This window comes from Entelurus aequoreus, linkage group LG24, assembly GCF_033978785.1.
Source record: "Entelurus aequoreus isolate RoL-2023_Sb linkage group LG24, RoL_Eaeq_v1.1, whole genome shotgun sequence".
NCBI lineage: Eukaryota > Metazoa > Chordata > Actinopteri > Syngnathiformes > Syngnathidae > Entelurus > Entelurus aequoreus.
The window spans coordinates 12,564,716-12,580,247 of NC_084754.1; the positions used below are offsets into that span (position 1 = coordinate 12,564,716).

The 15,532-nt window shown below is 39.8% G+C and overlaps 1 protein-coding gene across 1 annotated transcript; it reads right to left on the reverse strand.

Annotated features, from left to right (window-relative positions):
* Nucleotides 1–113: 113 nt before the first annotated feature.
* rxylt1 (ribitol xylosyltransferase 1) lies at nt 114–15,418 on the reverse strand. Its single transcript, XM_062035300.1, has 6 exons — nt 15,202–15,418; nt 14,913–15,098; nt 11,892–11,994; nt 11,457–11,771; nt 11,115–11,285; nt 114–5,722 (listed from the first exon to the last, which is right to left on the reverse strand). Exons 1-6 carry the CDS (start codon nt 15,344–15,346, stop codon nt 5,320–5,322), a joined length of 1,323 nt encoding a protein of 440 aa, XP_061891284.1. The 5' UTR covers nt 15,347–15,418; the 3' UTR covers nt 114–5,319.
* Between the last annotated feature and the right edge of the window lie 114 nt (nt 15,419–15,532).

Here is a 15,532-nt window from a genome sequence, read left to right on the forward strand (position 1 = left end):
GCAACTAGAGCAGGCACACAGGGAGAGGGAGGGACCAACAACACACACACACACGAACACACACAAACACGTAAGTTCAAGAGTCACGACTCAAGTTTATTGGATACATTTATTGATTCACATGCATATCCTGCCGTGAAATCCATTTTCGAAACACTTGCCCTAGACCAGGGGTGTCAAAGTCATTTTAGAGCCACATGAAGAAAAATCTACTCCCAAGTGGGCCGGACTGGTAAAATCACGGCACCAAAACTTAAAAATAAAGACAATTTCAGATTGTTTTCTTTGTTTGAAAATAGAACAAGCACATTCTGAAAATGTACAAATCATAATGTTGTTGGGTTTTCTTTTATAATTACCTGTTGTGGTTAATAGTATATATACTTTATTTGTTGTTATTTATATTTTCTGAATAAATGATGTGATAATGTTCATCAGTCAACTCATTGGTGATAATTTTCAATCTATCATAATATCAAAATCAAATTACAGTATGTTATTTATGTAGTTTGATCATTTTCCTCGACTGATGTACTAACACAGTGGTTCTTAACCTTGTTGGAGGTACGGAACCCCACCACTTTCATATGGGCATTCCCCGAACCCTTTTTTAGTGAAAAATACAATTTATTTGTTTTCAAATTCAAGACAAAGTTGTCTGTTTTTTTACTGTTGCACAAAATGAACCGTGCATTAACATCACCTTGTTCAAAGAACAAAACCAACACAGTGCATGAACTCACAACAAATTACACACCTGCAAATCAGATGGAAAATTAGAGGGAACATTGTTTGGGGGTATCCATAATACGCCGATAGGGAGAAGTTTGCATTTACACGATGAGTGGGGTGTGTCTTGACCTCCGCCGAACCCCTGAGGCCGACTCACCGAACCGCTAGGGTTCGATCGAACCCAGGTTAAGAACCACTGTACTAACTACATGTGGTTTATTTTGTACATATGTAGCATCATCTACAAAGATACAAAGAATTGCTATTGCGAAATCCAGTGAACACATTTAGAACAGCTGTTTCTTTCATTCAAAAATTTCAGGTTAATTTTTATACTTAGCAAACTCATCCCGCGGACCGGTTGAACCTGTTTGCGGGCCTGATCCGGCCCTCGGGCCGTACGTTTGACACCCCTGCCCTAGACCATAGATGAATAAAAATTTTTTTTAAAATATACCCACATAAGTATGCATAATTTAATGTAAACACAGCTTTAAATCACTTTAGATTGCTAGTCACGTCAACATGTATGCATGGTATAAATTTGACTAGATAGCTCCAATGATCAATGCCACCCACCAAGTATAGCTTGATTAGACTGACATGTTTGTACAAACCCCAAAACCAGTGAAGTTTGCACGTTGTGTAAATCGTAAATAAAACCAGAATACAATGATTTGCAAATCCTTTTCAACCTATATTCCATTGAATACACCGCAAAGACAAGATACTTTACATTCGAACTGGTACACTTTGTTATTTTTTGCAAATATTAGCTCATTAGGAATGTGATGCCTGCAACATATTTTAAAAAAGCTGGCACAAGTGGAAAAAAAGACTGAGCAAGTTGAGGAATGCTCATCAAACACTTATTTGGAACATCCCACAGGTGAACAGGTGGGCGCCATGATTAGGTATAAAAGCAGCTTCCATGAAATGCTCAGTCATTCACAAACAAGGATGGGGCGAGGGTCACCACTTTGTGAACAAATGCGTGAGCAAATTGTCGAACAGTTTAAGAACAACATTTCTCAACCAGACCTTTTGATCCCTCAGGCGGTACTGCATCAAAAAGCGACATAAGTGTGTAAAGGGTATCACCACATGGGCTCATGAATACTTCAGAAAACCACTGCCAATAACTACAATTGATGCCAACTTTTTTGCAATGTGTTGCTACCATCATATTCTAAGTTAATGATTATTTGCAAAAAATGTTTTCGTTTCTCAGTTCTAATGTTAAGTATCTTGTATTTGCAGTGTATTCAAATAAATATAAGTTCAAAAGGATTTGCAAGTCATTGTATCCTGTTTTTATTTCCGATTTACACAACGTGCCAACTTTATTGGTTTTGGGTTTTGTATTTCCACAAAAATATCAGGGGGTTTTGTGCCAAAATCCAATTGTAATTTTTGCATTTGTTTAGTAATTTTGCACTATATTGACTCAATTTTGCTTAAACAATTGTATATCCATTCCAATCCATTTATTTTTTAGCAAATCTGACATACAATCTTTTCAAAGTAGTGCATACCATCATAAAAACAATAAATAATACTTTAGCTTATACTCCACCATTTCACATTCAAACAATAAAAACTAGCCAAATTAAATAAGAGCAATGCATTTAAAAGAACAATAAATACAACCAAAATATACATAGTACAGTAAAGACAATCAAATAATTACAAAAATACAAACATAATTTACTACAGAATAATATAATTGTATTACAATATTTTGTAGACATAACACTGTCTCATATAGTTTGTTAAAATGTCCACAAATAAGTTGATACAAATTATTTTTGTTTGTCTAAAATCATTGTCTTGTTTTTTTTATTATTATAATTATGATCAACAAATTAAAGGTAGAATCACAAAATCATTCAATGAGCTTGAAACATTTTCAAGTAAAAAGTATCGGAATACACATTGGCGATTAAAAATGGCTTTGTATTTACTTGGTATCGGAGCGACTCCAAAATGTTCAGTATCCGCCACCCCACCTATTACTTAATTGATGTGTTCATATTTATTAAAGCAAGCACTTTTGCTATAAACATCAATTTAACAAAAAAGTTGTTGAAAAAAATTTCCCAACTGTATCAAGTGCAATTATTTATGAAAGTGGGTTCATGGCAAGTCAGTTTAGAATTTAAAAACTCGACCATGGCGCCATCTGCAGGATGAACACTATGCTACCAGAAACTAACCTTTATTGTAATGCAGACAGAAAAACACCATGCAAACACAGCACCGAAAATACATACTTTACACATGCAACACCCAAATATCCCTTTTAAACAAATCATACAAAATAAAATTAAAGCCCATGACAATCTGTTTCTAGTGCAGTGCTGTAGCATTTTTTTTAACCAATTAAGTGCGTACAAACATATACAAAATATAATTCAAATACACGGAGCTCAGTGTGTAAAGGCATCTTGTTCTCTAATCAAACCACATGACTGAACATTCCATCACCGTCAACATCTAAAATGTAAACACAAAGAAATATATTAAGTCTCGCACAACTTACTCAACATATTACTTAACCTGCACAGAGTAGACTACACACAATTGCAATCACATTTCTCCACTTCTCACCCTATAAACTAAATCAGAGTTTAGAGCACGGCATGTTGGGCTAGTGGGAGCACACTGATCCGCGCCCAAACACACCATCGAAAAAGGTGGGCCATTATTCCTTCGTCCAAGGACAACTACAGAAAGCTAAGGACAGGGGACCCGGACTTCTCCCTTCACTAATAGTCTTATTTTGTATATGCCAGAGAACCAGCTTCCACTACAATAGACATTTTGGTCAGTTAGAGGAACGCTCTGCTGTTTTAAGGACATTTTGCAAAAAAGGCTAGTCAAAGATCATCTCTATGACAGCACTCATGTTTTTAAGAAAAAAAAAGTTGATTTTGAACTGAACTCGTGGGACACCAGTTGCATGGTCCAACTGATTAAAAAGAGAGGACCTAAAATAGAACCTTGAGGAACACGATGAGTATAACTAAAGTTGAGCAAATGATTACAGACTGCATCTGAAGTAACTGCAGCAACACCTTAGTTATATACACTATATTGCCTAAAGTATTTGGCCACCCATCCAAATGATGAGAATCAGGTGTCCTAATCACTTGGCCGGCCACAGGTGTATAAAATCAAGCACTTAGGCATGGAGACTGTTTCTACAAACATTTGTGAAAGAATGGACCGCTCTCAGGAGCTCAGTGATTTCCAGCGTGGAACTGTCATAGGATGCCACCCGTGCAACAAATCCAGTCGTGAATTTTCCTCGCTCTTAAATATTCCAAAGTCAAGAAAATGGAAGAGTTTGGGAACAACAGCAACTCAGCCACAAAGTGGTAGGCCACGTAAACTGACAGAGCGGGGTCAGCGGATGCTGAAGCGCATAGTGCAAAGAGGCCGCCGACTTTCTGCACAGTCAGTTGCTACAGAGCTCCAAACTTCATGTGACCTTCCAATTAGCCCACGTACAGTACGCAGAGACCTTAATGAAATGGGTTTCCATGGCCGAACAGCTGCATCTAAGCCATATATCACCAAGTCCAATGCAAAATGTCAGATGTAGTGGTGTAAAGCACGTCGCCACTGGACTCTAGAGCAGTGGAGATGCCTTCTCTGGAGTGATGAATCACGCTTTTCCATCTGGCAATCTGATGGACGAGTCTGGGTTTGGAGGTTGCCAGGAGAACGGTACATTTCGGACTGCATTGTGCAGAGTGTGAAATTTGGTAGAGGAGGGATTATGGTGCGGGGTTGTTTTTCAGGAGTCGGGCTTGGCCCCTTAGTTCCAGTGAAAGGAACTTTGAATGCTCACAGATACCAAAAAATTTTGGACAATTCCATGCTCCCAACCTTGTGGGAACAGTTTGGAGCGGGCCACCGGGCCCCTTCCTCTTCCAACATGACTGTTCACAAAGCAAGGTCCATAAAGACATGGATGACAGAGTCTGGTGTGGATGAACTTGACCGGCCTGCACAGAGTCCTGATCTGAACCCGATAGAACACCTTGGGGATGAATTAGAACGGAGACTGAGAGCCAGGCCTTCTCGACCAACATCAGTGTGTGACCTCACCAATGCGCTTTTGGAAGAATGGTAGAAAATTCCTATAAACACACTCCGCAACCTTATGGACAGCCTTTCCAGAAGAGTTGAAGCTGTAATAGCTGCAAAAGGTGGACCGACATCATATTGAACCCTATGGGTTAGGAATGGGATGGCACTTCAAATTCATATGCGAGTCAAGGCAGGTGGCCAAATACTTTTGTCAATATAGTGTATGATAGAAAATAAATGCAAAGACTGGTTGTCATTTAATTATTGCAATCACTCCTCGAAAGTAATTGATGACTGTCGCTACCTTGCAAAAATGTAATATTCAGAATGACTCAAAATAACAATCCACTAATACAGGAAAATTACAGTGGAATAAAAGTGATTGGACAAGTAGAGGGGCTGCAGCATAAATGCTCAGTTACAAAGAGAGGGAATCACGGAAAAAGCCACGATTGGCCAAGTGTGAGTATACAACCTTCAGTAACAAAATCAGCCGCTTTTGAAGAAGTTCTCCTCGATAACCTCAGTGAACCTCTCCTTCATTTGCTGACGGAAAGTGGCGTACCACTCCAGCAACCTCCTCCTCCTGTCCACTCTCTGCTCCTGGCTCATTCCTCTCTCCCTCTCTAGAATCACGGGAAGCTCCCTCCAATCGCTGATGAAGATGAAGGGGGCTCCCGCCGCCTTCAGGAGACGCAGCGGGGAGCTGGGCCCAGCCGCGCATGTCCCAGGCGTCAGTGCGTCTTCTACTACAGGAACCGAGCCGTAAGAACAGGCCTCGTAGATGCGGTAGCATTCTGTGTTGATGCCGACGGGGCAGAGGGTGAGCTCGCTCTGGACTAGCGCGGTCTGATAGCGCTTCTGACTCTCTGCTGTCTCCTGGGGGAGCCACCTTGAGGTACATGGGCAAAAATGAAAAGATTATAACTGTCCTTTGCAAAACATACAGTTCCGATCAACATTTTAAGACTATTTGAACATTTTCCAGAATTTATGTTTTCCACTGTTGGATCTTTTGGGGATTTTTCCCATACTCCTGTAAGTACAGTCGCGATCAAAAGTTTACATGCACTTGTAAAGAACATAATGTCATGGCTGTCTTGAGTTTCCAATAATTTCTACAACTCTTATTTTTTTGTGATCGAGTGATTGGAGCACATACTTGTTTGTCACAAAAAACATTCATGAAGTTTGGTTCTTTTATGAATTTATTATGGGTCTACTGAAAATGTGACCAAATCTGCTGGGTCAAAAGTATACTGTACATACAGCAATGTTAATGTTCGGTTACATGTCCCTTGGCAAGTTTCACTGCAATAAGGCGCTTTTGGTAGCCATCCACAAGCTTCTGGCAAGCTTCTGGTTGAGTTTTTGACCATTCCTCTTGACAAAATTATTGCTGGGTATTGTGGCGAAACAGCTCAATTTTTGTTTCATCTAACATCACATGGATAAACATTAAACATTCTGGAGAAAAGTTCTGTGGTCAGATGAAACAAACATTGAGCTGTTTGGCCACAATACCCAGCAATATGTTTGGAGGAGAAAAGGTGAGGCCTTTAATCCCAAGAACACCATCCCTACCGTCAAGCATGGTGGTGGTAGTATTATGCTCTGGCCCTGTTTTGCTGCCAATGGAACTGGTGCTTTAAATGGGACAATGAAAAAGGAGGATTACCTCCAAATTCTTCAGGACAACGTAAAAGGTTGGGTCTTGGGCGCAGTTGGGTGTTCCAACAGGACAATGACCCCAAACACACGTCAAAAGTGTTAAAGGAATGGCTAAATCAGGCTAGAATTAAGGTTTTAGAATGGCCTTCCCAAAGTCCTGACTTAAACCTGTGGACAATGCTGAAGAAACAAGTCCATGTCAGAAAACCAACACATTTAGCTGAACTGCACCAATTTTGTCAAGAGGAGTGGTCAAAAATTCAACCAGAAGCTTGGCAGAAGCTTGTGGGTGGCTACCAAAAGCGCCTTATTGCAGTGAAACTTGCCAAGGGACATGTAACCAAATATTAACATTGCTGTATGCATACTTTTGACCCAGCAGATTTGGTCACATTTTCAGTAGACCCATAATAAATTCATAAAAGAACCAAACTTCATGAATTTTTTTTTGTGACCAACAAGTATGTTCTCCAATCACTCTATCGCAAAAAAAATAAGAGTTGTAGAAAGTATTGGAAAGTCAAGACAGCCATGACATTATGTTCTTTACAAGTGTATGTAAACTTTTGATCGCGACTGCATGTGTGTAATGTAGTGACCGGAAATTGACAGTATTTTGGTCATTTTAAGAATTACCAGAACTTATTTCATTGATTTCACAGACCACATAGCAACAGTAAGATATGCTGCTTGGCGCGCAACGTTTCAAAAAAAGAACATGACACAGTGACTGACAATGTTCACTCTCACTGGGATGCAGACTGATGGGATGTTGTATCTTTATTGAGCTGCTAAATTCAGAATAACTCACACTCCTCAGATAAAGAAAATGTTTTCTAGTAATGTTGCGATGGTCTTAAGCTGTGTTCCATTTGTTGAGAAGCAAATTGAGAGCCATATACCGATAGTATCAAAATTTGCCATGTTCTCAGGTTGGTGTCACGACCTTCTACTGCACAGGTGACAGTCACGATTGATAATTTAGCATTAACTTTTACAAGCTCAAAGGGAATCCAGCAGCAGAAGAAGCAGCTCAAAATCCTTCTTCGTCTTTATTTCACGTAGCTTTTTTGTGGCGTTGAAGGAGACAAGGATTTTAAAGATGATTTTTGTTCCTAAACCTCTTCTCTCACAGAGGCCATCTGATGATATTGAACTAAAATTGGCACCAGGTCTACCGCTTGACTTTTTTATTAAATGACCCTCGGGATCTTTTAAGGAGTCTTACCGCATTCAACCTCAACAGCAATGGCGCGCTGCAAGAGGCCTTGCTTATTATGCAGCTCCAACCGCGTTCAAAGAGGGAAATCTTTTTTTGCCTTTGCCATCAAGAGACCATGGCTGTGTGAATACCTGACAGAACATTACATTGAATTCACATTTTTGCAAATATTCTGTCTTTAAAAGGATGTGGTCCTAAAGGGGACCTTGTATGCAGAAATAACTACCGGTAGTCTTACCTTTTGTTACCTGTTTTTTGTGTGTTTGGGTTCTGCATAAGTCCAAAAATGTTAAAATCAAACCCTTGAGGCTTGGTGGGGATATTTATAAAACAATCCTGCCTTCCTTTATACTTCCTCTAAACCAGAGGTAAGGAACCTATGGCTCTCGAGCCAGATGTGGCTCTTTTGATGACTGCATCTGGCTTTCAGATCAATCTTAGATGACATTGTTTAACACGATAAGTAATGAATAATTCCGCTGGTAATCAGTGTTTAAAATAAAGTTCAAAATATAAAACAATTCTCATGCATTTTAATCCACCCGTCCGTTTTCTACTGCACCTGTGCAAGAAGTCGCATTGATGGTAAGAAGTATTGTATTTATTATTGGTCAGCTTCAGAATAACTATGTTATTAAAAAGAATAAGAGGATTAAAAATGTTGGTGTTACTTAAAAATGCACACACTAAAAAATACTACATGGCTCTCACGGAAATACATTTTTAAATATTTGGCTTTCATGGCTCCCTTAGCCAAAAAGGTTCCCGACCCCTGCTCTAAACTGTGACGTTTTTCCCAAGTGTGACATCAGCGGATATTGCCATATATCAGAACTGGGCAAATTAAGACCCGCGGGCCGCATGTGGCCCATTAAGCTTTTCAATCTGGCCCGCCGGACATTCCCAAATAATTGTTTTAGATCTTTAAGATGGAAACTGTAGCTGCCATTATGATGTGCAGTGATGTTTTCATATGACCGTAAGTCTTGAACTATACAAAGTATTTCAATGGTTGGAATCTGCGCTTTTGCATGATATACTAGTCACTATGGTAATCTAAGTCACAGCAGCTCAGACGAGGCACCGAGCAGTGTGGGTGGGGAGCGTTTCCACAGAGTGTTTCCAGAGCGGCCAGCCTGAAATGCGGGTGTCAGGGACAGACGTGGAAGGAGATTTTTACAACAAAGTTCTAAAGCTTAGTGATATATCAGATTTTAAGTGGGTTTTTTTACCCTTCGCGTTCATATTTGGCTGTTTGTTGCATTTTCTCTTGCGTTTCGCTTGATTGTAAAATATGTTGATTGAGAGGGGGTGTGACGTTCATATGTTGTCAACATTCAGTGTTTTATCGTTCATAGTTATTGTTGTAAATCCCACATTCTTTATTTTCATGTACATTCTGGGTGTCTCATTCAGTAAGAAAATGTAAAATTCCATTCCGTTTTTGAGGCGGTCTGTCATAACGTTTTTAGCATTCAATCAGACATTACTGTGAGTTTTTGTATTATTGTTCCTAAAAATCAGATATACCTGCACCCAGACACATTTTTTTCTCTAAATTTGGCCCCCCCCGAGTCAAAATAATTGCCCATGCCTGCCATATATGGTAAGGATTTACAGCACCCAAAGAGCTTTGCGCAAATCCGCTATTGTAGTCAATAAGTTCCTTCTTTTTCTCTAGCCCCTTGTTGTGGGGCAGACTGGCTCGTACGTGCATATGTTTCTTATGCTGTTGCCATTTCGAATAAAAAGTAGCGTATAGTTCAAACTTATATCTGTCAGTATACTCAACATGAATGCGCTAAAAACTACAACTGGGCTGACGGGGAGAAGATACAGTCAAAGTGGAGGCACGTAAATAAAACAAAACAGCGCATACTGAAGAGACGGTCAGAAAACGGCTTGAAGATGGTCTGTAAAACAATCTATGCAAGGTTTTGTGCCAAAAAAATCATGTAGACCACATGGAAGTGTTTTAAATGTAGAGAAAAATCATAATATAACCCCATATAAACTTTTGAATGTTTCTTTGAAAAAAATTGCTTACTATTTTTTTTTGTCTCGCTCCCATTTCTTCTTTTTGCATTTTGAAGCTTTACTTTGAACCTTCTTTCGATCCAACAGTGCAACCATTAATTTTGATCAGGAATGTTTTTAAAGGGGACCTCTCATGAATCCATCCTGTTTGGGTCCCACATCAACCTAAAGAAAGTCAATGACTTCACCATAAAAGTGGGTGACATTGTTATCACCAGGAAAGATGAGGTCACCTACCTAGGTTCCATTCTAGAGGCTAACCTTTCCTGTCATAAAATGGCAACCAAGGTAATCAAAAAGGTTAACCAACGAACGAGATTTCTCTACAGAATCTCCTCTCTGGTCAACAAAAGCACCTGGGGGATTCTGGCGGGAACTCTCGTTCAACCCTTTTTCGATTACGCATGCACCTCCTGGTACCCTAGCACCTCCAAAACTCTCAAATCTAAACTCCAAACATCTCAGAACAAGCTAGTCAGGTTACTGCTAGACCTCCACCCCAGATCCCACCTCACTCCTACCCACTTCTCTAAAGTGGGCTGGCTCAAGGTGGAGGACAGAGTTAAACAACTAGCACTGAGCCTAGTCTATAAAATCCGCTACACCTCCCTGATACCGAAGTACATGTCAAACTACTTCCTTAACGTAAATGACCGCCATAACCACAACACCAGGGGGAGCTCCACTAACCACGTTAAACCCAAATTCCGAACTAACAAAGGTCTTAACTCATTCTCTTTCTATGCCACATCAATGTGGAATGCGCTCCCAACAGGTATAAAAGAAAGGGCATCTCTATCCTCCTTCAAAACCGCAATAAAAGTTCACCTCCAGGCAGCTACAACCCTAAACTAACACCCTCCCCGGATTGCTAACAATCAAATGTAAACAATCAAATGCAGATACTTTTTCTTATGCCTTCTGATCTCTCTCTCTCTCTCTCTCTCTCTCTCTCTCTCTCTCTCTCTCTCTATGTCCACTACTTGATGTCCATATCCTAACCCCCCCCCCCCCCCCCTCCACACCCCTGATTGTAAATAATGTAAATAATTAATTGTGATTATCTTGTGTGATGACTGTATTATGATGATAGTATATATCTGTATCATGAATCAATTTAAGTGGACCCTGACTTAAACAAGTTGAAAAACTTATTCGGGTGTTACCATTTAGTGGTCAATTGTACGGAATATGTACTTCACTGTGCAACCTACTAATAAAAGTCTCAATCAATCAATCAATCAATTTTAATCAGAGGCATGCTTATTGTCGTCCCATGAAATAATTTATGACTCGTACCTCTCAATGTAAAGAATAAAAGCACCTTAGATGACAAAAGGACATTTTGACTTACTTCTCCCTGGCAAAAGTAATGCAATCTTTCTCAAGGCCAGATTGTTTTAGAATCTGCATGAGTGTTTCTCTGGAAGAATTCTTGTAAACAGTTCCAAGGAAATTGCAGAGGTATGGTCTGTTGGAGGTGATCATCTCAGAGCTGGGCCTAACCATGGAAAACTGCCTGTACCTGCACAATATAAAATATGGTATTGTGGAAGATTATAAAGAGTGGAATGGCTTTAAATGACAAATAATACACAAGTATTGCCATTGTGAGCATACAGTCTGCAGCAAAGCAATGAAGCACTTGTATGATTATTAATTATCATCTATTTACAGAAGAGAAAGTATAACTTACGTGGAAACACCAAGGGGCCACTGGAAGACATCTCTGTCGTTGACCCAAGGGCTGTCATACACGATAAAGAGCAGATCCACAAAGCCGCCATTTCTCTTTAAGTATGGGCCAATCCACTCATTGTTGCAATGCTCGTTTCCCAGCAGGACCACAGCCACGTGGGACACCGTGTGGGAATGAACTAGAGTTTGGACGTGCTCCAGCCAGCGTGTAGAGTATGCTACTTTCTGCTGCTCACGACCGTTCAAGACAACAACCAGACTGTTCATATCCATAGGGACATGACCCTGAACGACAGCCGGACCTGTGTAGAAACTGAAGCAAAGGAGGAAATTAATCAACATTGTGGTTAGGTCTCAGCGTTGAAGCTGTGTTGTGTGTTGACGAATCATAATAGGTATGGTAGACTTTAAAAATCTATGTCTGCCTTGTTACCTGAAATCAATTTTTCCTGATTGGAGTTCACCCTCTCTCCATTGTGCTACCTTGTCAGTAGGGTTGAGGGGACCCTCTAAAATGTGTTCCCAAAGGTAAAGCCCTGGAGATGAAGGATAGTAACCACATCATTTCATATTAACATTAAGTAACATTGGTGTTAACAACAAATTAAAACATTTAAAAATGAGTTTACACCCCCACTAAATATGTAAGAACAATGAGATTATTGTTTTCGAGTGGTAAAAAGCTAATTTGATACGAAGGTCCTGGGTTCGATCCTGCACTCGGGATCTTGCTGTGTGGAGTTTGCATGTTCTCCCTGTGACTGCGTGGGTTCCCCCCAGGTACTCCGGCTTCCTCCCACCTTCAAAGACATGCACCTGGTGATAGGTTGATTGGCAACACTAAATTGGCCCTAGTGTGAATGTTGTCTGTCTATTTGTGTTGGCCCTGTGATGGGGTGGCGACTTCTCCAGGGTGTACCCCGCCTTCCGCCCAATTGTACATGAGATAGGCTAAAGCACCCCGCGCGACCCCGGAAGGGATAAGCGGTAAAAAAAATGGATGGATGGATATCAGAAACTTACTCACGGTTTCATATCTGCGTACAAAACTGCAAACCACAGCAGCAGCTAATCGCCACCAGGACCAGCTACTGCTGGCATCCCAGCTAACAGAACCATACCATCACTGGCAGCAGGTACAGTTGCTGTTCATATTTGTAAGCTTCAGTGTATAAAACTGAAATCATGCCACCCAGGAAGAACATTACACCAGACGAAGTGGAGGAACATACAAAAAAGCCTTGGACTTTTTATCAGAAGAAGTATCATTTTCAAAGTTAACAATAGGAAATCCGCCTTAAATAATATTGCGTACCACAAGGATGGGTCCTTGGACCTATGATGTTTCTTATGATATTACTATGGTTTCCAAACTGTTTAAGTGTATTTTATTAACAGATGACACAACACTATTTCATTATATGTCGTAGGAGTTGAGATTCAAAGATCCAAAGAGATGAAGTTTTTGGGTGTTATGATTGACAAAGATTTGTCATGGAAATCACATGTAAATTATACAAAGGTTAAAATATCTAAAACTATTGCTATTTTACACAAGATGAAGAAATTGCCAAATAAAAAGCATTGTATATTTTGTATGATTCATTTATCGTTCCATATTTGACATACTGTATTGAAGTGTAGGGTATTGCTTGTAAATCATACTTAAATGCAGTCTTCCTATTACAGAATGCAGTGGTAAGAGTCATAAGTGGAAATAAAAACAAGGAACCCACTAACCCAATAATTATTCAAAGAGTTTAAACTTATTGAAATTTCATGAACTGGTGGAGTACAATATCTTAGAAGTAATGTATAAAACACATTGAACAATTATACTAAATAATGTAAATAAATAGATCTGTAAAAAGAGAACGTAATTATAATCTAAAAGTAACTGAGATTTTTTTTTTAAATCTTGTTTTAGAACATACCTGGGCAAATTAAGGCCCGGGGGCCGCATGCGGCCCGTTAAGCTTTCCATCTGGCCTGCCGGACATTCCAAAATCATTTTTTTTAGATCTTTAAGATGGAAACTGTAGCTGCCATTAGGAGGTGCAGTGATGTTTTCAAATGACCATAAGTCTTGAACTAAACAAAATATTTTAATGGTTGGAATCTGCGCTTTTGCATGATATACTAGTTACTACTGTATGGTCATCTAAGTCAGTGGTACCCAACCTTTTTGTAGCTGCGGACCGGTCAACGCTTGAAAATTTGTCCCACGGAAGGGGGGGGGGGGGGCATGAAACTGCTAAAGGAAAATACCAACTGCTACAGGAAAATACCAACAAAACAGGAAAAGCCACCGAAATAGGAGCGCAAGACAAGAACTAAAACACGACACGTCAAAGGAAAACAATAATTATAATCCGCAAATAAAAACGTCAAAAACCTCAAAATAAGTCACAACGTGATGTGACAGGTCGTGACAGTACACCTACTTTGAGACAAGAGTTATAGTGAAGCATGGTTGGTTATGGTTTGAATTAATATCCAACAATTGCGAGAACAACTTTTTATTGTCAATATCGGCTGCTGAGTTTCATTTTTCAATGATTTCTGCTGGTGGTGTGCCTCTGGATTTTCTTTTCAATGAATAAAATGTGCCTTGGCTCAGAAAAGGTTGAAAAACACTGCGCTAAGGTTTATCTGAGTGCCAGATGCAGTCATCAAGAGAGCCACATCTGGCTCTAGAGCAGTGGTTCTTAACATGGGTTCGATCGAACCCTAGGGGTTCGGTGAGCTGGCCTCAGGGGTTCGGCGGAGGTCAAGACACACCCGACTCATCGTGTAAATAAAAACTTCTCCCTATCGGCGTATTACGGATACAGCAACAGCAGAAGTCACACTGATTTGCAGGTGTGTAATTTGTTGTGAGTGTACGCACTGTGTTGGTTTTGTTGTTTGAACAAGGTGATGTTCATGCACGGTTCATTTTGTGCACCAGTAAAAAAAAACATGGTAACACTTTAGTATGGGGAACATATTCACCATTAATTAGTTGCTTATTAACATACAAATGAGTAACATACTGGCTCTTAACTAGTCATTATTAAGTACTTATTGATGCCTCATTCGGCATGGCCTTATTTTAACCCTAACCCTCTAACCCTGACCCTAACCCTAACCAAATAACTGTAAATTAAGTCTCTGTTACTTAGAATATGTTCCCCATACTAAAGTGTTACCAAAAACATATAACATTGTCTTGAATTTGGAAAAAAAAAATATATATATATATTTCACTAAAGAAGGGTTTGGTGAATGTACATATGAAACTGGTGGGGTTTGGTACCTCAAACAAGGTTAAGAACCACTGATCTGGAGCCATGGGTTCCCTACCCCTGCTATAATTAGAATGTGAGACGGCATTTGTAACTGAGTGGTAAAGAAAATAAATTGATGAATATTTTTAAAAAAATCGAATTGATTGATGCTAAAAATTGCTTACCTATGGCCGCTTTACCCCAGATTTGGACTTTAAATCTTTTGGGTTTGATCTTTTCGATTCGTACCATATGCTGTTTGAAGGCCTCTCTCTTTTTATTCAGGTCGGAGTTGTACTCCACCTGTTCATCCTCCCACGGATTCCACTCATCCGCTAAGAATGGAGCAGCTCCGCCATCCCGAGCACGTCCTGCAAACACAACATTTAATAGCCTCTACTAGTAAATAATCCAATATTGAATCTGCTAAATGAGTGTACACAGAGCGGGGTTATTGTATTGTTGTGAACATACCCGAGGGTCCTGCCTCTTTTTTCACTACCCTGTGAACGCGGGAGATGACTTTGGTGCTAAAGAACACATTGTACGCGGCGTAGAGTGAAAACGCCACATATGCAAAGATTATGAAAAGGAACAATTTTCTCTTTGGAATTTTCATTTTTCCCCCTTTCCATTCCGTTGTGTTCCACCATTATGCACCCCGTCTTCCATTTTTTGGGGTGAAAGGACCCTTGTTTACATCGCGAGGATACGCGAAAACAGGCGACCAGAGTATGCGCCTGTCCAAATATACTTAATTATTCATATTTTGCATACTAATTATATTTATATCAAACAAATACAA